The sequence below is a fragment of the Phaethon aethereus genome (assembly GCF_964289735.1).
Source record: "Phaethon aethereus genome assembly, chromosome: 2".
NCBI lineage: Eukaryota > Metazoa > Chordata > Aves > Phaethontiformes > Phaethontidae > Phaethon > Phaethon aethereus.
In genome coordinates, this window is record NC_138582.1 from 4,993,453 (window position 1) to 5,018,418 (window position 24,966).

The 24,966-nt window shown below is 44.0% G+C and overlaps 2 protein-coding genes across 2 annotated transcripts in view; one reads left to right on the plus strand and one right to left on the minus strand.

Moving 5' to 3' along the window:
* Window positions 1-210: 210 nt before the first annotated feature.
* CHRAC1 (chromatin accessibility complex subunit 1) lies at window positions 211-2,292 on the minus strand (the record flags this gene model as incomplete). Its single annotated transcript, XM_082015247.1, has 3 exons — window positions 211-353; window positions 1,357-1,483; window positions 2,158-2,292. The coding sequence occupies 3 exons, from the start codon at window positions 2,290-2,292 to the stop codon at window positions 211-213; spliced, it is 405 nt and encodes a 134-aa protein (XP_081871373.1).
* A 15,209-nt stretch (window positions 2,293-17,501) lies between these two features.
* TRAPPC9 (trafficking protein particle complex subunit 9) overlaps window positions 17,502-24,966 on the plus strand; it is a gene marked incomplete at both ends in the record, with an annotated part of 523,602 nt that continues 516,137 nt past the window's right edge. Inside the window, one exon of the mRNA XM_081996827.1 lies at window positions 17,502-18,085. Coding sequence (XP_081852953.1) covers window positions 17,502-18,085 — 584 coding nt within the window. The remainder of the gene's footprint in view (window positions 18,086-24,966) is intronic.

The following is a 24,966-nucleotide window of genomic DNA, read 5'->3' on the forward strand; positions in this document are numbered from 1 at the left end:
TTTACATTAGCTCTTCTTACCCTGCCATGCTTCTGAGGGAAGAATTCTATTCTTCAACAAGTATAAAGTTCAATTTCTAAACTTCTTAAACAAAGCAAAAGCAGATGGCTCAGTAGATAAATATATCCAGCATCTGGATTCTCAGTCACAAAAATAACATTCTTTGTACAACAGAAAATAGATCAACTATGAAGGAATTTGCTGTTGGTCTTAAGATCCAACATTTTCATCAACAGTTTCGTCTTCATTCTCTTCCTCCTCATCCTCTTCATGTTCCCCGATCTCTCCATCTCGCTTCTCTTTTTCAAGCATTTTTAGGTATTTGCTAGCTAGGATCTTCTTTGGCAAGATATCTGGAAGGTAGAATCATTTCTTTTACAGTCAGTTTGAATACTTACATTGCCTCATTAATACTGTTACATCCATACCACTAATGAAATGAAGTTGAAAAGAGGCTTTGTTAAAAACATTTTTATTTAGGTGAATAACCAGATAAGTTAGTCTGACCTATACAGCTGTAAGAATTAAGAGGGAATTACCCACTTATGGTACAAGTAACCAAAGGTACGGAATATATTTTACGACTGATTACTGGCAACTGTCTTTACTATCTGCTCATGTACATTTGATGTAAAATAAGAGCGCTCAATTACTCAACTGCCTTAGACAGATGGGACAAGACAGCTATCCCATTTATGTCAGAACAGTATATCCACGAAAGTACATCCACAGGGAACCCAGAGAAAGACGGGGCTAGGAATATCTTATTCTCAACCTATATCCTATAGCTAGGTGTTACAACAAAAATCCAAGTATCAGTAAAAAGTGTGTGTGCATGCACATGTGTGTGTACAAATACATATAAAAAGAGAGAGGAACCATATGATGAATCACTTTGCAAAACAAGACTTACAGATTTAAATGTGTAATTTTGAGGCCACATAACTTCTCACACAAAAATGTGCAGTGATCTTGTTTTATAGGCTGAAAGCTTTCAGATGGAGTTGCTGGAATTTATGAAAGGCTTAAGGCAATATGCTGAGAACTAATTAGCCTCGTATAATTTTGAAGCACCACAAAAAAAAACATTCACAAAGAAATCAGAATCATTGAATAGTTTGGGTTGGAAGGGACATTTAAAGACTACCTAGTCCAACCCCCCTGCAATGAGCAGGGACATCTTCAACTAGATCAGAAAACTAAATGTTTTCAGTGATGTAGTTTATGAGTTCCAGTTGAATGTTATACAGGAGAGTAATGACCAGTAGGAGAATTGTGCTCTCACAGAACAATTCAATAAGAGCAAGATTTCATTTTCCAAATTGCATACTGGATTTACCATCACACTGTAGATACCTGCAAGGAACTGAAAGGTCTCACACTCTTCTGCAGTATGAGACAAGTCACTGTAAGTCAGAGCGTTCTTCTCTTTGCCTCTGCCATGTTTGTAGGAGTATGTAGCCAAATACTGAACAAAAAGCTCCTAAAAAAATAAACGAAAAAAGTATAGTCAAACTATGAATTCACATATCTAGTTGGCAGTTTTCTTTAATCTCCATTTAAAGACACTAATGCTGTACTTAAGTGTACATATACGGGACACTTTGTGGAGGGACCCACTTATTTCAGAAGAGCTAAAGGTCAGGATATAGTTGCATCTCCTTGGAGCATTGAGTGATGGTTTGGGTTCTGGTACGTAACTTAATTTGTGCTGCTCTTCAACACTTTCCACAGCCCAGCAAATGACACTTGGGATCAGAAAGCAGCAGGGGATCATCTCCACAAGGGCTAATTTATACTAATCGGCAGTGGCGGAAATAAGAACCTCCTGCATTGCTCACAGCCCCTGGGAGCTCAGCTGCACGGGAAGATGCCCAAACCCCCTTTTACATGATGGGAGCCTGAAGCACGATGCTTCATGGCCGCCGAGTGACGGACACCGGCAGGAGGGGAAGAGAGGGGCGGCAAGAGCCGCTCGCTGGGGACGAGGTCGGCACCGAGCAGAGACGCAGCGCAGCTGCGGGCGGGGTGTCCCTGCAGCGGTGAGAGGAGCGACCTGGGAGCCCAGCCCGGAGGACAGCGGTACCTCAGGGAGGCACAGGCCCAGCACGGCGGGGAAGGAGCGGGGTCGGCCGAGAGGGAAGAGGGAGCCGGTACCGTGGCTTTGGCGGTGAGGAAGAGCGCGTCCTGGTTGATGCTGGAGACCTCCGGCGAGCTCTTCATGATCACGCGAATACGCGACAGAGGCAGCGACACCAGCCGGTTCTCGCCGCCGCTCAACCTCGCCGCCATCTTTCCCCCCCCCCCCCCCCCGACCGGCTCCGGCCCTTCACCCCCAAACCGGTGAGAAATGGGCGGCCGCCCCGGCACGGCCCGCTGGGAGCTGTAGTCTCCGACCGCCAGGGGGACCCCGCGCGCTACCGGCGGCTAGCGACGGCGGGACTACAACTCCCATGAAGCCGCGCGCCATCCGCCGGTTCGCCGAGCGGCGGGAGGACTACAAGTCCCGCGGTGCACCTGGCATCCATCCCCGCCTGCTCCCTCATTCTCCCGGCGGCGGGGCGGCCGCGGTTCCCAGGATGCACTCGGGCGCGGTGGGGCGCGGGAGGCGTCTGGCTGCCGGCTCCTCAGGGTGTCCGGGCCTCCTCGCCGGTCCCGCGGGCGAGGGTGCGTTTCCACAGGCCGGTGCCGGCGCCAGTACTGGCGGCAGGGGCCTCAGGGGTTTCCTGGCTCAGCCCCTCGACGGTGGGCCGTAGACGCAGGTTAGCGCCTGAGTTTTGGGAACTTGTTTTTAATGGCAAATAGGCTCATCCTATATATATATTCCAGGTGCAGGCCAGTGGCTACAAAATTGTTAAACTGTAATTACAGGCTGCTAAATCCCTGTTTTGCTGCTGTAGTACAGTATAAGGGAATGCTGTCTGGTAATACTGACACTTGTCAGAGGTATGTTGAGGTGTGGAGGGCACACATAAACTATTAGGTGATTATGGGGCTATGTCTTTGTTATTAACACAGTGTCCATAGAGTATTTATTTACATTGTGAGTCTACTGTGTAGGTAGCTTGGAACGTGTTTATGGGTGACATGTCGGCCTAGGCCTGAAGGCAGTGGCCTAAGTAGCGTTGGCTCCAGAAGTTCATCTGTTTGTGAGAGCTACTGTCCCACTGAGAGTGAGTTAGCACTTCCAGAAATGATGATGTATAGTTTGCACTTCAGTAATGGCTTAAATAAAAAGTTTCCAATATGCTTGACAAACGATCATTTGTAGCAGTAAGAAGTCTGCTAAGGCCGCTAATTTGACCACTCCTTAGCGTGAGAGGAAAGAATGGGAGCTTTTCCATAGCACACAATAATAGTTCACATAGAATTTAGGGAAGAAAGGGATGTACCCATAAAGACTCATATTAAATGGAAAACACAGGGAGTTTGTTAACTGAATATTACTAGCCTACATAGAATTTGCCCAGTACATAAGGACAAGGCTTTCCTATAGATGATACTGATTTATTGCTAAAAGATAGCACCCTAAGCCACCCACACCTTAGTGCAAGGGTAGTGCAGTGATGTGTTCATTGGCATCAGTTCCAACATTACTGTATTTGGAGACATCTTTTACAGCTAGCTATTACAGATAATCTATGTCTCTTAGACTGCATAATTCCCTTGAGGTTACAACTTCTATGAGGCCATTCTGTGTAAGTTATGTCTGAAGTGAAGCGTAATCTCCTATGATGCTATAAGGATATCTAGCAGACTGTTTCTTCCTTGATCCTTATTGTCTTGTGACATCTTGTGGAAACAGTTGACATTACTATGACACTGAATTTCTTGTAAATACTACTGGAGTCTTTCATGATTTCAGCATACATATAAACTCCCATCAAACTACCAAGATTTCTGAGGGTATTAGCTATTTGGATACAGATTTAGGATCCGTCTAGATCCCGCAGGATCTAGGGACCTGTCTGTAGTCATTTTACTCAGCTGTTGACAATGCAGTTTAAGTCTGGGCAAACCAGGACTCACTCTTTCTTCTCTTCTAGGTCCTATCTCATTATCAGATGTTTCCTCTTTTCCTGTGCAGTGCTCCCTGAAACTGCGGGATAACTCTTTTTTTCTTCAGTACCATGCTGGGCAGATGATGGCTTTCAAGTCATAGAGAATAGGAGCAGGCACACAAGCATGGCAAATGTAAGGCATCTCTCCTTGCTGCTGATACAGCTTTAGTTTGCGGGAGAGAGAATCACTATCTGTATAGCATAAGATGGGTGTGCACACACTTTGAGAATACCATGATATTGCAATATTACTGATATTTAATAATTTCACTTTTTTTAGTATATTTTGAAATAGCAAAATTAATGTCATACCAGTAATGGAATCAAATTTGTTCCTAACTAAAAGAAACAAACCCCTAGAGTGGTTCATACTCGAATTAGTTCTCGTGAATCAGAACTGAATTGGTACTGTTATTAAAAATTCTTTGTTAAACCTAACTGGGAACACAGGTAAAATAAATCTCTCCTCTTGTAAATGCAAAACAACAGTTTGCCTAAAAACTGTTCAGTATAGGGACTGTTTGTACTGATTACAAACTGCAGAGCAGCATCACATCTCAGTCTCTCCTTTTCTACTCTCACCTGACTCACTAGTCTGTGCTAGAGGAGCCCCCTTTGCTGTCCTTTGCACACATGAGTAAGAAACTGCTCAATGCAGGTATTTTTGAGCTCTCTAACTAAATTAGGCCTAATTAAGGAGTGATCGGAGATGCTATTCTTATCCCATGGTGAAGATTTGTTTCTTGTTACTGACACCTGTGAGCTTCCCCGCAGCAATCTTTTTACATCGTTGTGTAAGTATGAGTGTCTGAGTGGTTGTATACACATGCACAAATTTCCCAGGAAAAAAATAAAAGGTTCCATTCTTTCCCCTGACCTCTGTCTCTCCCTTCCCCACTGCAATTTCTACTCTCAGTGCAGTGCCATGGCTTCTCTAAGCTTCTCAACATCTGTTTCATATCTAGGGAACTTGAGAGAAACTGTGGTGCTCTGTTAGCAGTATAGGTACTGTGCAAGCTCCAGCAGGAGAACAGGAGGATGTTAAAGTCTTTTCCTAGCTGCAGTCTCACCCTATAGCATCACCCTTTTAATTGGTTATATATGAAGGCAGGGTGCCTAAATTCCAGATTACCGGTATCAACTCTTAGTGCTCTGAACCTGAACTACACTGGAACAAATTTACTCATGGGCTGAATCTGAAGCAGAACCTAATTGAAGTAATGTACTAATTTGATGCCCTAACTTACTGATTTTACTTCTTACTGTCCTATACTGAGTGGCAATACAGCAACAGCAGAAGTAAAAAGTGCTGCTCCAATAAATAGTCCGCTCAACTGTGGAGAACTTATTCACATGTACTAGTGAGCTACCTAAAAGCAGAAAAGGATGTTGAATCATTGAGTAGTATTTCTCTGTATCAGATCTTCGTTGTATGATATTAGAAGAAAAATAATGATAAACCTGATATAATCAGAATTCTCTATGGAAGAGAATCTGGAGAAAGTGTCTGCTGAATTCCCAAAAGCTACTGAAAGAAATTAGAGTACTATTGGAGAAAAAGCAGGTACAGTAAATGAGGTGACATCAGGCTGGCAGCCAGTCACCAGTGGGTTTCCCCAGAGCTCAATTTTAGGGCCAGTGCTCTTTAATGTCTTTATAAATGATCTGGACACAGGAATCAAACATACGTTAAGTAAGTTTGTTGATACTAAACTAGGAGGAGCTGTGGACTCCCTCGAGGGTAGAGAGGCCTTACAGAGAGATCTGGACAGACTAGAGAGCAGGGCGATCACCAACCGTATGAAATTTAACAAAAGCAAATGCTGGATTCTCCACCTGGGACGGGGTAATCCTGGTTACGCATACAAATGGGGGGACGAGAGGCTGCAGAGAAGCCCTGTGGAAAGAGATCTGGGGGTTTGGACTGATGGCAAGTTGGAATATGAGTCAATAGTGTGCCCTGGCAGCCAAAAGGGCCAACTGTGTCCTGGGGTGCATCAAGCACAGCATCGCTGGCTGGTTGAGGGAGGTGACTGTCCCACTCTGCACTGCACTGGTGCAGCCCGACCTCAGGTACTGTGTGTGGTTTTGGGTGCCTCAATATAAGAAGGACATCAAACTATTAGAGAGTGTTCAGAGGAGGGCAACCAAGATGGTTAAAGGTCTCCAGGGCAAGACTTGCAAGGAGCGGCTGAGGTCACTTGGTTTGTTCAGCTTGGAGAAGAGAAGGCTGAGGGGTGACCTCATTGCAGCCTACCCCTTCCTCAAGGAGGGCAGCAGAGGGGGAGGTGGTGATCTCATCTCTCTGGTGACCAGTGATAGGACATGAGGAAATGGGATGAAGCTGCGTCAGGAGGTGGTCAAATTGGACATGAGGAAAAGCTTCTTCGCTGAGAGGCTGGTCGGTCACTGGAACAGGCTCCCCAGGGAAGTGTCAGGCACCAAGCCTGTCCGAGTTCAAGGAGTGTCTGGACAATGCTCTCAGTCATATGGTTTAGTTTTAGGTAGTCCTGCGAAAAGCAGGGAGTTGGACTCGACAATCCTTATGGGCCCCTTCCAACTTGAGATATTCTATGATTCTATTATAGAAAGAGCATAAGGCAATTCTAGCTGCACTGAAGATCTTCCATTTATTCTAGAGGGAATATGAGGACTGTAAATCGCTTGTCAAAGCAAAAAAACCACGACCCTGAGGAACACATTTTCTTTACACAAAACCAGAGCATAGCTAAAAAGATTGGCCACTATGTTGCTGAGTGGCATTTTAAAACCAATTCATACACATTTAAGAAGTTAATAGACAAATTAGAGATGTAATTATTTATGATCTGTAATCACAAAAAATAATGAAATATGCCATTATTGTGTAAAGAACAGTGGATAAGTGCTGGACTAGGGAAAAATCTGCCTGTGTCAGCAAACAAGGGAAGGAGCTGAAGTCAGTCTGGCAAAGTGTAAACACCATATGTGGATAAGTAGTTGGCACAGACAATAATAAATGTAAGGTTATATTAAAAGAAAGAGGTGTCTATCACAAGATGCATACTGTAACAAAATAAATTAACTTCTGTAGTAGCATTCTCTAAATTTGCAGTAGAGCAATATAAAAGCAGCATTTATAAACAGTGAAAACAGACAAGTTCATAACGAAGCAGAAGTATTTCTTGTGCAATGCAAAAAAGGCTGTTCAGAGGGGATCTGATGAAGTGTTATCTGGTGGGGATAAGAAGACTGTGTCATATTCAAAACGCAACATAGATCTGAGCAGTTGGTAAATTATATATTAATGCACAAATGCAAACAGAAAATGACTGAACTGACAACGGTCACTTCAAGATACCTAAACATTTGGAAGTGTCAGGTAAGGCTCTCAGTGTAGAAGTTCCTCCATTCGAATAGCTGGAGCAATGAAAATTTTCAAAAGCAAAAATAAATTAACGGAAGCCAAGCTTTTAGGCAGTCAATACCATGTGTCATCTTCCATTTCCATTTTTGATAGATACACAATTAGGCAACTTCTCTTCAGAGTTGCTCTACCATTTGGAAATATTCAGAACATTACATACCTTCATCCTGGAGGATTTCGGGAGACTGAGTAGCTTAATGGCAATGAGAAAGCTCTAGAGCACGGCGTTTACAGAGCCGCGATCTAAATTAACTTACAGAGATGATGAAATATTAGATACTCCAATGTACATTTAGTAGTAACTATCTTATTTAATGCAAGCCACATATTGTCATCACCTTTTTGTCTTGGAGGGAAGAAGTGAAACAACAATAAACTGCTGAGATGAACTACATAAAAAAAAAGTTTCTAAAATCCTCTCCAACTAATGCCAGAGGGTAGATTTATAAATAATTGTGCTGGTTTTGGCTGGGATAGAGTTAATTTTCTTCATAGTAGCTAGTATGGGGCTATGTTTTGGATTAGTGCTGAAAACAGTGTTGATAAGACAGGGATGTTTTTGTTATTGCTGAGCAGGACTTACTGTTACGGATTTACACTCGCCGGCCACCATAACAGGGTCCAACCCCAGGATCCCGCTGAGAATGCAAAGTCCGAGTGAAGGTTTCCAGTTAGTCTTTTATTAGTTCTTAGGTTACAGCTCAAGCTGGATGCCTCTGGAGAGGGACACCTGCCCCAGTTCACGCCTCTCAATTATACCCATCTCACCCATCACCCGATCCGCCAAGTCCAACCCCAAGTCCAGTCACTGAATTCTGGTCGGTGTTCTCCCGACTTTTTACTGGTTTTCACTGTCGCTGGACTGGCCTTGTTCTCAAGTTACTTCATTCTCTTGGAATTGTCTCCTTGGTCCTTATCTTCTGTATGAGGTTTAATAAGGCCAAGTGCAGGGTCCTGCACTTTGGCCACAACAACCCCATGCAACGCTACAGGCTTGGGGAGGAGTGGCTGGAGAGCAGCCCGGCAGAAAGGGACCTGGGGGTGCTGGTTGACAGCCGGCAGTGTGCCCAGGTGGCCAAGAAGGCCAACAGCGTCCTGGCCTGTATCAGGAATAGTGTGGCCAGCAGGAGTAGGGAAGTGATTGTGCCCCTGTACTCGGCACTGGTGAGGCCGCACCTCGAATCCTGTGTTCAGTTTTGGGCCCCTCACTACAAGAAGGATGTTGAGGTGCTGGAGCGTGTCCAGAGAAGGGCAACGAAGCTGGTGAGGGGTCTGGAGCACAAGTCTTATGAGGAGTGGCTGAGGGAACTGGGGTTGTTTAGTCTGGAGAAGAGGAGGCTGAGGGGAGACCTTATCGCTCTCTACAACTACCTGAAAGGCGGTCGTGGTGACGAGGGTGTTGGTCTCTTCTCCCAAGTAACTAGTGATAGGACAAGAGGAAATGGCCTCAAGTTGCGCCAGGGGAGGTTTAGATTGGATATTAGGAAAAATTTCTTCACTGAGAGGGTGGTCAGGCATTGGAACAGGCTGCCCAGGGAGGTGGTGGAGTCGCCATCTCTGGAAGTGTTCAAAAAACGTGTGGATGTGGCGCTTCAGGACATGGTTTAGGGGACATGGTGGTGCTGGATTAATGGTTGGACTTGATGATCTTGAAGGTCCTTTCCAACCTAGTGATTCTGTGATTCTGTGATTCTTCATTCTGCTCATATTTTCTGAATAATTCTTTGTTAGCAGCATTAGTTTTATCAAGAAGTTTACGCTTTGTCAGTTCCCACAGCCTAAGGCTTCAGCTACTTTAGCTGCTAATTCTGAGCCACTAATGCTAAATGAGACTATTCAGGGAGAAGAATACAGTCAATCAAATTTCTTCTATAACACAGAGTCAAGGCCTTTTCTGCTTCTCACACCACCAGCCAGTAGGCACAGGAAGTTGGGGGACACACAGCTGGGACAGCTGACGCCAACTGACCAAAGGGGTATTACATACCATATGACGTCATGCTCAGCATGTAAAGCTGGGGAAAGAAGAAGGAAGTGGGGACATTTGGAGTGATGGTGTTTGTCTCCCCGGGTAACGGTTACGTGTGGTGAAGCCCTGCTTCCCTGGAGATGGCTGAACCCCTGCCTGCTGATGGAACGTGGCGAATTAATTCCTTGTTTTGCTCTGCTTGTGCATCCAGCTTTTATTAAACTGTCTTTATCTCAACCCATGAATTTTCTCACTTTTACCCTTCCGATTCTCTCCCCCATCCTGCCACAGGGAGAGTGAGGCAGTGTCTGGGTGGGGCTTGGCTGCCGGCTGAGGTTAAACCATGACAATAATGCTGCGCGTTGGCTGTGTTCACATGAGACCGAATCTTTATTTTTGTATCACCCATATCACAACCAAATACAGTGTCAGCATTTGCCATCCGGTTAGTGCTCATGCTAATATTGTAGAAATAAATGTAGCAATCGCTTCTCTGTGAGAAATGCTCCTAGTTACACTCCTGGTAAAATTCTGTGAGAGGAAACCAGTTATTGAAACTGTCACTCTCTGTCCCTTTGAACTTAAATTTGGACAAGTTTGAACAAACCCATCTTCCCTCCCGAAAGCGGTATGCACCTTCCAAGCTTTATGTTCTTCCTCACGTCTACAGACTGTAGATGTATTTGAAAATTGCAGTTCAACCTTTTGAGTTCACGTCAAATCAGTTACACCAGCTAAAGGTGTAGCTGAGCAGCTCCAGCGCCGGCACCGTCGGCAGCGCAGCGCTCCAGCGCGGTGCACGGGGGGTTTCCTGAACCCGAGACCCGCCGGGAGCCCGGAGCTCACGCCACAGCGGCTGAGCGGACCTGGGCAGGGCCAGGAGCAACGGCGGCCGAGCCCCGCCATGGATAAAAGGAACCCCTGGGCAGCGCTCGCGGCCGGGACGTGGCGCGGCCGTTTGCGCGGGAAGGGCGCCGGAGCTCTGCCGGCTCGAGCAGCGAGCAATGGCACCCACCCGGCGCAAGGCCCCGTCCTCTCTGAGCTCTGCCCCCACCACGACCGACGCCGCTTCCCCGGCAGAGCTCGGCGGGACCGCGCTGCCAGCCCGGTGCCGGGCTGCCGGCTGCGCCCTGCTCTCACGCCAGGGCCGGACGCAGCAGCCAGCGCGGCTGCGGGAGGTGCGCCCGGGGAGAGGAGCTCCTCCGCTCGGGGACAGAGCTCCGGGAGGAGGGGAGCAGGCTGGGGAGCACCAGGGAGTGCGAGAGAGAGACAGACTATGGAGACTGCACCCGCCTTCCCTGGGACAGGCCTGTCAGGAAGGAAATCTTAAAGGAGCAGGTGCAGGAGCAGGCTGTCCTGTGCGCCGAAAGACAAGATGGCGGGAAAGAAAACCGGCCTGGCTGAACAGCGAGCGACAGTTGAAACTCAGGAAAAAAGGGAGAGTTTATGACCTTTGGAAGAAGGGGCCAGCAGCTCATAAGGACTACAAGGATGTTGTAGGGTTATGCAGGCAGAAAATTAGAAGGGTCAAAGCCCAACTAGAACTTAATTTGCCTACTGTGGTAAAAGACAAGAAAAAACATTTCTATAAATACATTAGCAACAAAAGGAGAGCTAAGGAGAAGCTCCATCCTTTATCGGATGTGGGGGGAAATACAATGAGAAAGGCTGAAGAAAAGGCTGAGGTACTCAATGCCGCCTTTGCCTCAGTCCTTAATAGTAAGACCAGTTATTCTCAGGGTAGCCGGCCCCCTGGGCTGGACGACAGGCACAGGGAGCAGAATGAAGCCCCCATGATCCCGGGGGAAATGGTTAGCGACCTGCTACAGCACCGAGACACACACAGGTCTATGGGGCCGGATGGGACCCACCCAAGGGTACTAAGGGACCTGGTGGAAGTGCTCACCAAGCCCCTTTCAATCATTTACCAGCAGCCCTGGCTAACCTGGGAGGTCCCAGTTGACTGGACGTTAGCAAATGTGACATCTGTCTACCAGAAGGGCTGGAAGGAGGATCTGGGGAAGTACAGGCCTGTCAGCCTGAACTCTGTGCTGGGGAAGGTGATGGAGCAGATCATCCTGAGTGCCATCACACGGCAAATACAGGACAACCAGGGGATACAGGCCCAGTCAGCCTGCCTTTAGGCAGGTCCTGCTTGACCAACCTGATCTCCTTCTGTGACCAGGTGACCTGCTTAGTGGATGAGGGAAAGGTTGTGGATGTTATCTACCTGCGTAAAGCCTTTGGCACCATTTCCTACAGCATTTTCCTGGAGAAACTGGCTGCTCATGGCTTGGACAGGGATACTCTTTGGTGGGTAAAAAAATGGCTGGGTGGCTGGGCCCAAAGAATTGTGGTGAATGGAGTTAAATCTAGTTGACAGCCGGTCACAAGTGGTGTTCCCCAGGACTCAGTATCTTGGCCAGTTCTGTTTAATATCTTTATCAACGATCGGGATGAGGGTATTGAGTGCACCCTCAGTGAGTTTGCAGATGACACCGATTTGGGCAGCAGTGCTGATCTGCTGGAGGGCAGGAAGGCTCTGCAGAGGGATCTGGACAGGCTGGATCAATGGGCTGAGGCTAACTGTATGAGGTTTAATAAGGCCAAGGGCCGGGTCCTGCACCTGGGTCACAACCACCCCATGCAACGCTACAGGCTTGGGCTTCCCCAAGTGGCTGGAAAGCTGTCCGGTGGAAAAGAACCTGGGGGTGCTGGTTGACAGCTGGCTGAACATGAACCAGCAGTGTGTGCAGGTGGCCAAGAAGGCCAACAGCATCCTGGCCTGTATCAGGAATAGTGTGGCCAGCAGGACTAGGGAAGGGATCTTCCCCCAGTACTTGGCGCTGGTGAGGCCGCACCTCAAACACTGTGTTCAGTTTTGGGGCCCCTCATGATAAGAAGGACATTGAGGTGCTGGAGTGTGTCCAAAGAAGGGCAGCAAAGCTGGTGAGGGGTCTGGAGCACAAGTGTTATGAGGAGCATCTGAGGTAACTGGGGATGTTTAATGTGGAGAAAAGTAGGTTGAGGGGAGACCTTATCGCTCTCTCCAACTACCTGGAAGGAGGTTGTACCAAGTTGGTTGTTGGTCTCTCTTCCAAGGATCAAGCAATAGGACAAGAGAAAACAGCCTCAATTTCTGCCAGGGGAGGTTTAGATGGATTATTAGGAAAAAAATTCTTCCCCAAAAGTGTTGTCAAGCATTGGAACAGGCTGCCCAGGAAGTGGTTGAGTCACCATCCCTAGAGGTATTTAAAAGATGTGTAGATGTGTCACTTAGGGACATGGTTTAGTGATGGACTTGGCAGTGTTAGGTTTATGGTTGGACTTGATGATCTTAAAGGACTTTTCCAACCTAAATGATTCCATCTAAATGCAATTGCTCATCCAAAATCTTCAAAACCTGTGAATTCTATTGAAGTTCTTTTGTTGGAATGCCACTACTTTATGTCATGACATGCCCCCTTCTACTCCAACAAATATCTGCTCTAGAAAAATAGAGGCAGAGGCTCAGAATGCTCCCATGCCAGAGGATTTGCAGACTGAGGCGGAGAGCAATTTTTACCTCACTTGCTTTAGCTGGGTAGCAAAGGTGGCAGGGGAGGGCTTACAAGAACAGACCATACAATTTTCCTTTCTCTTGACATTGAGACAAGAAAAAGATGGTTTGCTTGATCATCTGTCTTGATAAATGGATAAAGTGCTTGGGCCAAGCAGCTCCATGGAATGGAGTGGCAGCATGTAGATCTCTTCTATGGGGAGAAAGAGTAGCAAGCTTGAAGAGTTGGTGGCAACCAGGGACATGTATCTGCTCTCCTGCATTATTGTGGGGTATAAAAAAACTACTGTAATGAGGAAAAGATTGTCAGAGGTGATTATTCCAAATGTTTTGTAAGCAGGGGTTTGTATATATAAAAGCACATATATTCAGACTAGATATAATGAAGAACTTTTTTCACAATGAGGGTGGTGAAACTCTGGCACAGGTTGCCCAGAAAGGTGATAGATGCCCCATCCCTGGAAACATTCAAGGTCAGTTTGCACAGGGCTCTGAGCAACCTGGTCTAGTTGAAGATGTGTCTGCTCACTGCAGAGGGGCTGGACTAGGTGGCCTTTAAAGGTCCCTTCCAACCCAAACTATTCCACGATCCTCTGTGTGTGTATATATAAAATAAAATACATACACATATATATATATATATATAAAAAATGATAGAAGAAATGTCTGTTTGCTGAATGTTGATTTCCAACTTTCCCCATAGTTGGCAGATTAGCAATGTTCAAAGAAGTCAGTTTGCAGTATGTCCCTTGTGTTTTTACATGCATCTGTAAAGCTAATAAATATTGTGCACTTTAAAGAGGCACCTAGCTCTCAGGTATCTCTCTTTAAAATGTTGTCTGTCCATTTTTCACTGAGGTTTCTGACCCATCGTTGGGAAATATATGATTACCATGTTATTAGAGTAATTATTCTCCTAAAATGCGTTGACTGTTCATTTGCCTACATTTACATTTCTGTGTTGAAGGCAGGCTTGTGATCCAAGTGACCCTTCCCAAGCTCTCTAATCTTTCCCCAGCAACACACTTGTAAAAAGGTCTCCCTAATACTCACCTTTGAGCGAGCCACCTTACCAATAATGTAAGTAAATGGTAGCCTGTCTAAAGCTGGTAACTAAGTGTATTCTTTAATATCCCAAAAATGTTTGTATAACTACTTCTAAAATTTATATTTTAGAAAATTTAAAAACTTACACTGTCTAAACTCAGAGGTAATGTAACTAATTTTTCCCAGTTTTGGGGGGGAAGGGATACATTTGCACCACTTACATGAGCCGTCTGTTGATAAATGAGATGGCAGTGTTCTTTGGGCTGCCTGTGTGAAGAATTTCACAACAATAAATTATCAGACTATCTCATGAATAGAAATCTCGTAATTGAATATCATAGTTCAATTGATGATCAAGATTTTGTATTACAGAAAATACCTAGGGGTGCACTCATATGTAGGGGGGAACTTAAATGGGAAGAAAGTCAAATATGGAGAGGCTTGGCACCACTCAAGAGATTGTTATTTGGGAAACAGTGCTGGGAGGATGTTATTTGGGGGCCAGAGCTGACAAGTTGCAGATATGTCCTGTCAACTCTTGCCAGAGTGAAAGACAGAGGATAGTCTGAGAATCTGTCTTGGAGAGCTGCTGTAATGAGGTGTGCCAATGCTTTGTTTTCTTCACCAAACCTAAGAACCAGTTTCCTAAGTTTGTAATTTAGTGGAATAAAATGTTATTCTTCATTTAAATACTGCCTGATTGCAAGAGCTATTTCAAAGTATTTGGCAAATGTGAGATGTCATTCTCACTGAGAACTGCTGCTGTAACTAGGATATCATAGAACCATAGAATAGTTTGAGTTGGAATGGACCTCATCTAGTCCAGCCCTCCTGCCATGGGCAGGGACATCTTCAACTAAATCAGGTTGCTCAGAGCCCCGTCCAACCTGATCTTGAACACTTCCAGGGATATGGGTCATCCACAACTTCTCTGGGCAACTTGTTCCAGTGTCTCACCACCCTCATTTCTTCCTTATGTCCTATCTAAACCTACCCTCTTTTAGTTTAAAAATATTGCCCCTTGTCCTGTCACTACAGGCCTTGGTAAAAAGTCTTTCTTTCTTCTAAGCCACCTTTAAGTACTGGCAGCTGCAGTAAGGTCTCCTCGGAGCCTTCTCTCCTCCAGGCTGAACAACCCCAACTCTTTCAGCCTGTCCTCACAGCACAGCTGTTCCATCCCTTGGATCATTTTTGTGGCCACCTCTGGCCTTGCTGCAACAGGTCCATGTCTCTCCTGTGCCGAGGGCTCCAGAGCTGGATGCAGCACTGCAGGGGGGTCTCCTCAGAGCGCAGTAGAGGGACAGAATCCCCTCCCTCGCCCTGCTGGCCACACTGCTTTGGGTGCAGCCCAGGAGACAGCTGGCTTTCTGGGCTGCAAGCTCACATTGCCAGGTCACGTCCAGCTTTTCATCCACCAGGACCCCCAAGTCCTTCTCCGTGGGGCTGCTCTCCATCCCTTCATCCCCCAGCCTGTACAGATACTGGGGGTTGCCCTGACCCAGGGGCAGGACCCTGCCCTTGGCCTTGTTTAACCTCATGAGGTTCACATATGCTCCATTAGAACAGCACCCACACTCTCACACAGAAAGCTCATGCTTCCCAGAGTCTCCAGGATTTTTGCCCTTTAAGCTACGAGACACCCAGGAACGATTTCAGGATTCGCAAGCGCTCGGCAGGCCCACTGCTGGCCACTACTGAGCGCTAGAGCCGCTGAAGTTTTCCGCCACACAGCAGGGAGAGATACTGGCAGCTGGGATTCACCTGCCAGGTGATGCTCATTCCTTTTAATGAATTCTTCGAGGAACGTCTCGTGTTTGCAGACACAAGCGGAGTCCCCGGGAAAACGCCGGGTGAAGCACGGCGGGCAGCGGCCGGGCGAGCAACCGCAGCGCTCGCTCACACAGCTCGCCCGCCAACACCCCCTCCCCCCACGCACACACTTTGCGCATGCGCCGCCCTCCCTCGGCGGGGCGGGGCTGCGGGCGCCCATTGCCGTCAGTTCCGCCGCGCCCCGCCCCTGCCCGCCCCGCGCGTCCGGCCGCAGGAGGAGGCGGGGGCGGTTCCTGTCCCGGCTGTGAGTGCCCCCTTCCCCCCCCGCGTTACCCACCCAGGAGCTGGCACCGGCCCTGAGGCGGCCGCGCCCCCACCCCTCCCGAGAGACTCTGTCTCTGCCCGCTGCCCCCGCAGCGGCTCCCCTGGGCCTCCCCTCCCCTCAGCGCTGCCCTTCAGCCCCCTTCCTTGCGGGGCGCGTGTACCTGCCGCCGCGCCTCCGCTGGCCTTGCCTCTTGTTTTAAAATTTGTTTCTTTTCCCCTCCTAAACTTCGCCGCGCCCAGCGCGGGGACCTGTCGGAGGAGAGGGAAACGGGGGAAGGGGAGCGTCCTCGCGGGGCGAAGCCCTCCCGTCCTCCCCGCCCGCTGAGTCGGCGGGACGGGCAGCGGGGACAAGGCGCGGCTCTGCTGCCTGCGCCGGTGGGGGCGGCCAGGGGAGAGGGGGCTTGGCATTGCCGGGGTCTTCGCCCTGTCAGTAGTTACGAGGAGTCCTTCCTCCTCAAAGAGCGGCTTTTCTGCCACCTGTGCTCCCGGGCTCAAAGCTCTTTTCTTCGTTCTCTTTGGTTAAATCAATAGTGCCCGAGTGAGGCTGTGCTGTGGGGTGTTTGTTGTTTTAGGTTGTATGTACGTACGTTTTAGAGGGTGCCTTGGAGCTGAAATCCAGCAAGGGATCTGTGTGGTCCGGCGGTGCTCACAGGAGATGTGAGGGCTGAGCTATGCGCGTCTTCATTTCCAGCAGAGCTGCCGTACCGTCATCAATTTTAGATAGCCCAGCGGAGAAGGAATTCTAAATATTTAAATGTAAAAGCGGAAAACATTGCCTGGACCTTATGATGAACTTGCACGTGTTTTGAGAAAATAATGACTTCACTTTTTCTCAAAAACAAGTGTTCTGGACCTGGCTTTCCTCTGCCTGGCCATGTGTGAGCACTGACAGTTGTGTGAAGTTTGGTCGTTCGGATTTGGTGTCGGTTTACATCCCACCTCACTCAATTTTCTGTATTTCCCCAATGCATGTTGTGGAGACCTACTGGAGAGCCTGAGTCTCAAAGGACTCCTCTTCTGAGGTGCTGCTTTGGCAAGCACTAACTCGGTGGCATTAGGTTGGCTTGTGTAGCTGCACAGGGAATGGGAAACAGATTCAGTTGGAAAAACCTAATTTACAGATTTTTGTTTGTGGTCCTACTGATACGTAAGAACACTGCTTGTGCACTGTGTAACTTTGTCAGTAAGCTGCATGATTGAAGGCTTGGTAAAATGATGAAAGAAAGTATTAGTATTGTAGCACATATATACAGGATGCAGAAGTGTTTAGCATCGAAGTCCTGGTTTGATTCAGCAACCATGTGTATGTCTGAATATTAAAAAATAATATACGTTTTTCTTTTACTAGCCTGCAGTTGATGCAAAATGAGTGTTCCTGACTACATGCAGTGTGCTGAGGATCATCAGACTCTCCTGGTTGTGGTTCAGCCGATTGGCATTGTAGCCGAAGAGAGCTTTTTCAGGATCTACAAGCGAATTTCAGCAGTGAGTCAAGTTAATGTGCGCGACTCTCAGCGTGTGTTGTATATCCGTTATAGGCACCATTATCCCCCAGAGAACAATGAATGGGGGGATTTTCAGACACACCGGAAAGTTGTGGGACTGATAACTATTACGGACTGTTCTTCTGCAAAGGACTGGCCTCAGACTTTCGAAAAATTCCATCTTCAGAAGGAAATGTATGGTACTACTCTCTATGATTCTCGGTTGTTTGTCTTTGGGCTTCAAGGAGAGATTGCAGAGCAGCCCCGCACAGATGTGGCATTTTATCCCAGTTATGATGAATGTGAAACTGTAGAGAAGAGAATAGAAGATTTTATCGAATCCCTCTTCATAGTGTTGGAGTCTAAGCGGCTTGACAGAGCCACTGATAAGTCTGGAGACAAGATCCCGCTCCTCTGCGTTCCTTTTGAGAAGAAGGATTTTGTAGGTCTGGACACTGACAGTAGGTAAGCAGCTATTTTTGTCAGCTTGCAGGTCTTGAAAAAAACTATGTGGCAATTGCTAGCCTTTAGAATAAGCCTATTAGAAGGGACAAAGAATACTTTGTTACAACAAAGGTCATGCCCCTATCTTATGGTGAATGCCTGCTGTAATTTAAAATTTAATTTGTAGTTTGACCATATTTACGTTTTGCATTTACATCTATATATATTTAATTTATGAGGCTAATCAAATAGCAAGGAAGAAGTCACAGGGAAGGTTTGACAGATTCTGCTATAAAGAGAGTTTTTGCTGGAAAGCTTAAAATGGTTTATAGATATACAGTATTAAGAAAAAAAATTCAATTTACATGGATGAAAAATAATTTTATATTACGTTGAGTAGTATTTGACTAATCCTACATACTGTGGGGTTTTTTTTTCCCCTGAGCTTCTGTCTACATTTTCATCCTATGAAACAGTGACCATTTATTTTGGTCACTAAGTCCAGCATCTTTCCCTGTCTTTTGTTTTTATTAATTATGTGTTATTCTTGACCTGTCTTGTTTTGTTACCATTCTTATCACAAGTGTTTCCTTTGGTTTTGTGTATGTTACAGGCTTGTGTTTTGTTTTTTTTTTTCTGCCCCACATCTTTCCTTCCTAATCATTTGCATGCTCAGCTTTCATATTTACCTGTTACAGTTCTTGTATGAGGGATTAGTAATTCTGGCTTGGTGGCTACAGGCAGGTGCAAAATCTATTTGACTCTGCTGTTTGCAGTTAAATCCAAAGGATGAAAGAAGCTGTCTTCCTTTTGTCTTGGAAAGGACAGAGGTGTGGAAGCCCTATCAAAATACATAGTATGCATGGGAATAGTATGTTTCACATCTGTCACTACTAGGGATGCCAGCAGTGCTTATTGTGTGTAAAAGCTCAGAGGTGTCCAGGCAGGGTTGTCCAGAGCTGTCCAGGCAAGTTTGCAAAGCCTTCTGATCATGTTAATCAGCTCTGCCTACATAATCAGTCCTAGCCTTAGAATCTCCATATAAGAGTGTGGAAGAAAAGTATTCCAACTTTCTAATTAGTTTGAAGCCCTCCATTAAATTACCTTTGGTTGCTTGAAGGACCAGCAGTACCTTTCTTCTTTGCTGGTGAGCAGTTGAACTTGCTCTGACTTGCTTACCCAATGTTGTTCCGTGCTTGAACTGTTCTTTCAGTCTTCTGGTCAGTTCCCGTGCTATTCAACTTTCATTAGCAGCATAAATTATTGTTATTGTTTTTTGTACTCTGCATGGGCGGTAAAGTTTTGTAGACTAAATGAGCCCTTTTAGAATCTCTTCTTTAATTGTTCAGTTTGGATGACTTTTGAACATCACCACCAAGATTTCCTGTTCCAATTAGCTAAGAAAACTATGAGTTTTGTCCAAGAATCTCAAAATCAGAATTAATTATGCTGTTCAACTGTGTCTTCTAAATCAAATGCTTCCAAATTGTACTTTGGAAGTCAGTTCCTCAGATAAATTACTTACTTTATGAGCAGTGGCTGTGTTGTAGCTAGTGGCTAAGTATTTCCTGTGAAGTTCTGAACTGGTGGGGAGCTTAAACAACAGGCAGTATGTTTGTCTGCATGTATCCAAAAAGATACTCTATGCTGTTGCACTGAAGAGTTGAAAGAGACTTAGTGTGATGCTCGCACTCTTTGCAAAATGGAAGGCGTATGACCTGGGTTCTGTAAACATATGGGCTTATGAACAGAGACTGGTTCAGGTATGTGTACAATCTTGCTGGGTGGTTTGAATACAGAATGGTTTTTCAGTAAGACTAGATCAGTGGATATACTTTAAATATTTGCTGCACTTAACTGCTCAAAGAAAAGGTGTTAAATATTCTAATCTTTCCTCTTTCAGTTCAATAGTAAGAAAGATTTTCAGCTTTATTTTGCTGTGGGGTTAGTACTTCTGATAGTTCTAAAACAAAGGATTTATATACAAATAGCATAAGCCAGCTGAATTAAAAGATCCTGAGATTCCGTTTAGTATTTTGTGGGGATGAGGAAGAAAATACTTTAAATGCCTGGACTCTTTTTTTTAAAAATATTTTTGAGTTTTGTAACAGAAAGGAGAATTTATGTAATCGCAAGTAAATGTCAGAAAAGGAGTTGTCCTTGATTGAGTTCGAAATATGTGTGCATAGTGTACCTGAGCTTCTCTGCACAGGAACCTTTCTAGGCACCTTTCATGTTGCATGATGCTTCTATATTCTACTGAGCAGAAATTCAGGAAATGTGGTTGAACTAGGATCAGTTTATTAAACTAACTGACACTTTCAAGCCTAAGTCCTTAGATGTGAAATGGTAGTATATTGCATTTTATTACTTGGGTTGCAATAAAAGGTTTTTATTGTAACATGTTCTCTTTTGCAGTGACAGATTCCCTAATTAAGGGGAAAGCATTGCATTAAGTCATAACGGGGGGATAGAGGGCTAGAAAGGACCTTCTTCAACGGAGTCCAGTTTCTGTTTTTGCAAGATGCGACGTTGCATGATTCTGTTCAGGGAGGGGTAAAGGTTGTCAGAGTGCATTTGACAATTCTGATAGAATAACTGTTGCTACTTTGTTTTTGAGTCTGTCAGCATAATGAGTGTAAAGAAGGAAATAAAAAAAAAGATGATGTTATTGAGAGATTGAGGCGAATGAAACCACTTTTTCTAGAATAGGTGGAATAGGAAATTTCTAAAAGGTTAAAGGCAAATATTGCTCTCTTACTCTTTTTAATATGCCCTCCGTCCTTTTTTAAAATTTTTTTTTTGTATATAATGTATCCTGATCTCCCACTCAGTGTGCAACTAACTAGTTAAAAAGCACAAATATTCTATATTAAATAGATGGAAGAGAAGGAACATGCTCTGTGCTTAGAGAGTATATGTCTTTGCTGCTGTAATTGCAGATGTCTAATTAGGCATATCTTCTCCTGTAAATGCTAAAATTGAAGTTAAATTTCACAGTGTGTAGCAAAGGTCTCATTAGGTGTAGCATGCAGCTGTAACCTTGAGCTAATGAGCTGGGTTGATATATCGCATAAAAATATGTTAGGAAGTTACATGGGACATAGTAATTATAATCACATGATTTGAAGACTAATTAAAACTACTGAACTTTTTTTGTGTCTTAAAAGAGACTTTTCTTCAAGCAATTTTATTAAGGTTAATACTTATGTTATGATCAGGACTAGATACATAGAAGTGATCTTTCTTACCCAGCCAGTAAGACTAGCGTTAATTTGGTTGCATAAGAATTGCAACACGATTGGTTTCTTTTAAGATGCAGAGTTCATAAATTAGGAAGATGGATTATTATGCTGCATTTCAAATACGGTAATTCTCGGAAAAAGTGGAGCTGATCTTTGTCCTTTGCAAGTTGCTTGTATAATGAGCAAAAGAGACAACATTCCCAGAAGTCCTACTGAGATGACAATATACACAAAACCATTATAATATTTGTATTGAAGAATTTGTTTTTGCCTGGTAGAAAACTTTAGGTATAAAAGTAGTGGGATTAAGTCCTAAGAAGTTTTGAAGAATGATTATCCTGTTAAATAGAAGTTGTAGGACTGGGAGTCTAACCTTGGTTTAATTCCTAGACCACTCAGCCAGTAGGTGAGCTTGGCAAAACTGTTAATTTTTCTTTCTGTTTCTTCATCTATAAATTAGGTAAAATACTTATGTGGTCACAGGACTGCTGAGGATAACTGAAAAAGTTTCTGAAATCAGTTGCACTTGATAGTTATTTGTAGAGGCTGGGAGGCTGATTGAAAAGAATGGAAATGCATGTTCTCATGACGATACAAAGGTCTTACAAACTTGAAACTAAGAAACATACTTGCCAGAAATACCAGAAATCCCATTTGTTTAATTTTTTAATTTTATTTCTGTTTTCAGCGAAAACTCCCCCCCCCCCCCCCCCATGTTTGATTATAAATCTACTTGGATAAGCTCATTCTCATGTTGTTCACATCAGTTTGTGTCTTGCGTTCTTTCTTTTTTAATCCTGGTAAGGCATCCATTTAATACTATTGAGTAATGGGAAAGTAGGGCTCTATTTATAGATCTGTCTTTCTCTACACGGTATTGTAGATGGGATTTGTTCACTGATTTATCAAAGTTTATGATATCTCAGTATGTGTATGTGGCTGTTAATTTTCTTTCTGTTCTCTGTCTTTCTAATTTTTGTTATGTTCCTTTCTTTTTTTTTTCTTCTCTCATACTGCCCTGTGAGTTTGTTGTTGGGTCTAAAAAGGTAGGCTGTGATTGCGAATATTTAAAAATAGTTAGCTTTCTTCCATGTACTGCCTTTCCACCCTGCCTTCATTGCATATTTTAATGTTGCTTTTTATATTTATTTTTCAGTACACACAAAAATAATTGCTGCCTGGAGCCTTACTACTGTGGTTGACCCCTTTTGGTGCATTTGGCAATTATATTTGGTAGCAATGCTGAATTTTTTTGTAGGACACACATAATTTGCTTAGGCGGCTGCTGGCCTCTGGAATTTGCTTTATTTTTAAAACTCCAAAGGCATGAAGCTGTTGCTGCCCGTGTTTGGTTTCCAAATTCAAAAGTTCTGGCAGTCAATCAAATGCCGTAGCTGTGTCTCTTAAGTCTGGATAATGTTATGATTAGTGATATCTATAGTTCTGCATGCTGATTGGAATTAGCGGAATTTGATGGACATTTTTGTTGAAGCATTTTGCATGAGTACTTTTGCAAATTCATTTTGCATGTTTCTTGTTTTTAAATTAAGCCACGTTGAAATTTGAGGATCCAGAAATTCCTTCAAACCTATTGCTGGATGCTTTGTAGTGAAAATAAATTCTGTCTTGAAATATAATATTGCTGCTCTGAATTTTCTGTAAAATTATCCTGGGATCCTAGAAAAGAGTTGGGGATGAAGGAGTAAAGCATGTATTCTATATAGCAAATGATTTAGAAATGGACATGGGGTCACGTCCTGCTTTTTGGTTCCTGGGAACAGGTTTGTTGTCCTCCGGTTTGAAGTAGTGGTAGTGGTCACTGATGGTAATGATTGTGGTTATTATTCTGAAGAGAACATAAAGAGTGTGTTAGGTACCGAATTAACACAACTAACTTCAGAGAATAAGATTTTAAACTAGTTTTGTGGTCAACTGTATGTGTACATGTGTTGAGGAGAGGACCTTCTGAAGAGGAGTTTGGATGACTGATGGTATGGAGAGTTCCACGTGTGGTCCTGCATTACGTGACATTGCCTTCTGTGAGGATATTTGAGTGCATCACACTCCGAAAGGGGTTTGTGGTATGTCTTTGGGTGAGACTTCAGTGTGTCTTTGAAACTTAATGTCTTAAATGATCTTCTAGAGGAAAAAATAAATAGAAAACAGCCCTTAGCAGTAGGGTACTACAAAGACCTGACCTAGAAAAAGTAGCAGTTAATTTACGTGGACTTTTTGTTGTCAAATTGATTAAGCAGTAGAGAGCCAAAATAATTAAACCGTGTTTTAATAAAAAATAAACTATAAAGGCAGTATCTATAAGCTTCTCACTTTCAGCTTTGTGGCTAGATTCTTCAGGTAAAGCTGTGAAGCAAAACTAGCTAGGTGTTAAAATGAATAATCATAATTTTATGCTGATATATGTATATGCATGTCTGATTTTTTCCATTAAACTTGCACCTCAATACGCACTGAAGGAAACCATCAGTCATTTAGACTGACCTGATATTGTAGGTACTAGATTTTTTTCAAAACAGGCTTCCCAAATACAAAGTAAATTAAGTTTTGCCATCTGTGGAGAGTGGGTTTCGTTTCTACTAAATCTTTGCCTTGTGCCTTTTTGGACATACTTGCAGTAATTGGGGTGGAGGCAGAGGGGGAAAGCCTGAATTTGTTGTACTTAATTGTGAGCACTAAATTACGACACAGTTTACACTTTGTATGGTGCAAACTTACTCTAAAATTAGTGACAAAATGTTTCCCAGGAGGATGGTGAAGGCTTGCAGGGATTGTAGGAGAGAGATTTTGTCTTGGCACCACGTTTAAGAGCCTAAAAGTAAGTCGAATGAATTCAGCCTTTGAATGATTAATAGTAAATTTCTTCATCACCAGGAATAAATTATGTTTGTTTATAAATAAGGAGAGTTTCTGAGAGAGAAGTGTTTTGTATGAACAATGTTTATTGATGTTTAAGTGAAAAAATGCATAAATCTGCAACAAAATTAGGTATTGGTTAGGATGAGCTGTTGGTGAGGCAGTATGAGGGAAATTATTCTGGTATTAGGTTCTGATTTAGGAATCTGGCACCATCTCTTTTTCTTTTGCTGTATGACTTGTATTTATGAGCTTAATTATATGCAGTCTGGAAGATCTGGAAGAACACTTAAAAACTACAGTTTTGAGAGAGTAAGAAACATAATTTGTCCATAAACATAGAGATAACTTTATAAAGTGTAGAGAGAGGAAATTTGAAGTGTAGCATCTTTGAAAGGAATTATATCTGTGTAAGCGAACAATTATTGTCCAATTCCACTTTTTAATCTCTGTAAAAATGTTAAAAGCAATATAACATTTATAATCTTAATTTCATTCTGGAATGCAGAGATTAGTAAAACCTGATTTGTAAAAAATTTATAGTTTCTTATACAATACTGATTCAAGATTACAGAGTAACTTTTTGACAGAGGTATTTCTCCATAACCCAAAGCTCAGATTGAAATCTTAGTAAGATTTGGTGCCCTTCCATAGTTTGTGCAGAGCAGCTTTAGTTATAACTTTGACCTTCCTTGCATTTTTTTATTAAAAAGATCTGTAAAGCACATGCTTATTGAAAAAGAAAAGAAATATTGCAACTTCTTGCCATATCTGAAAGATAAAAAA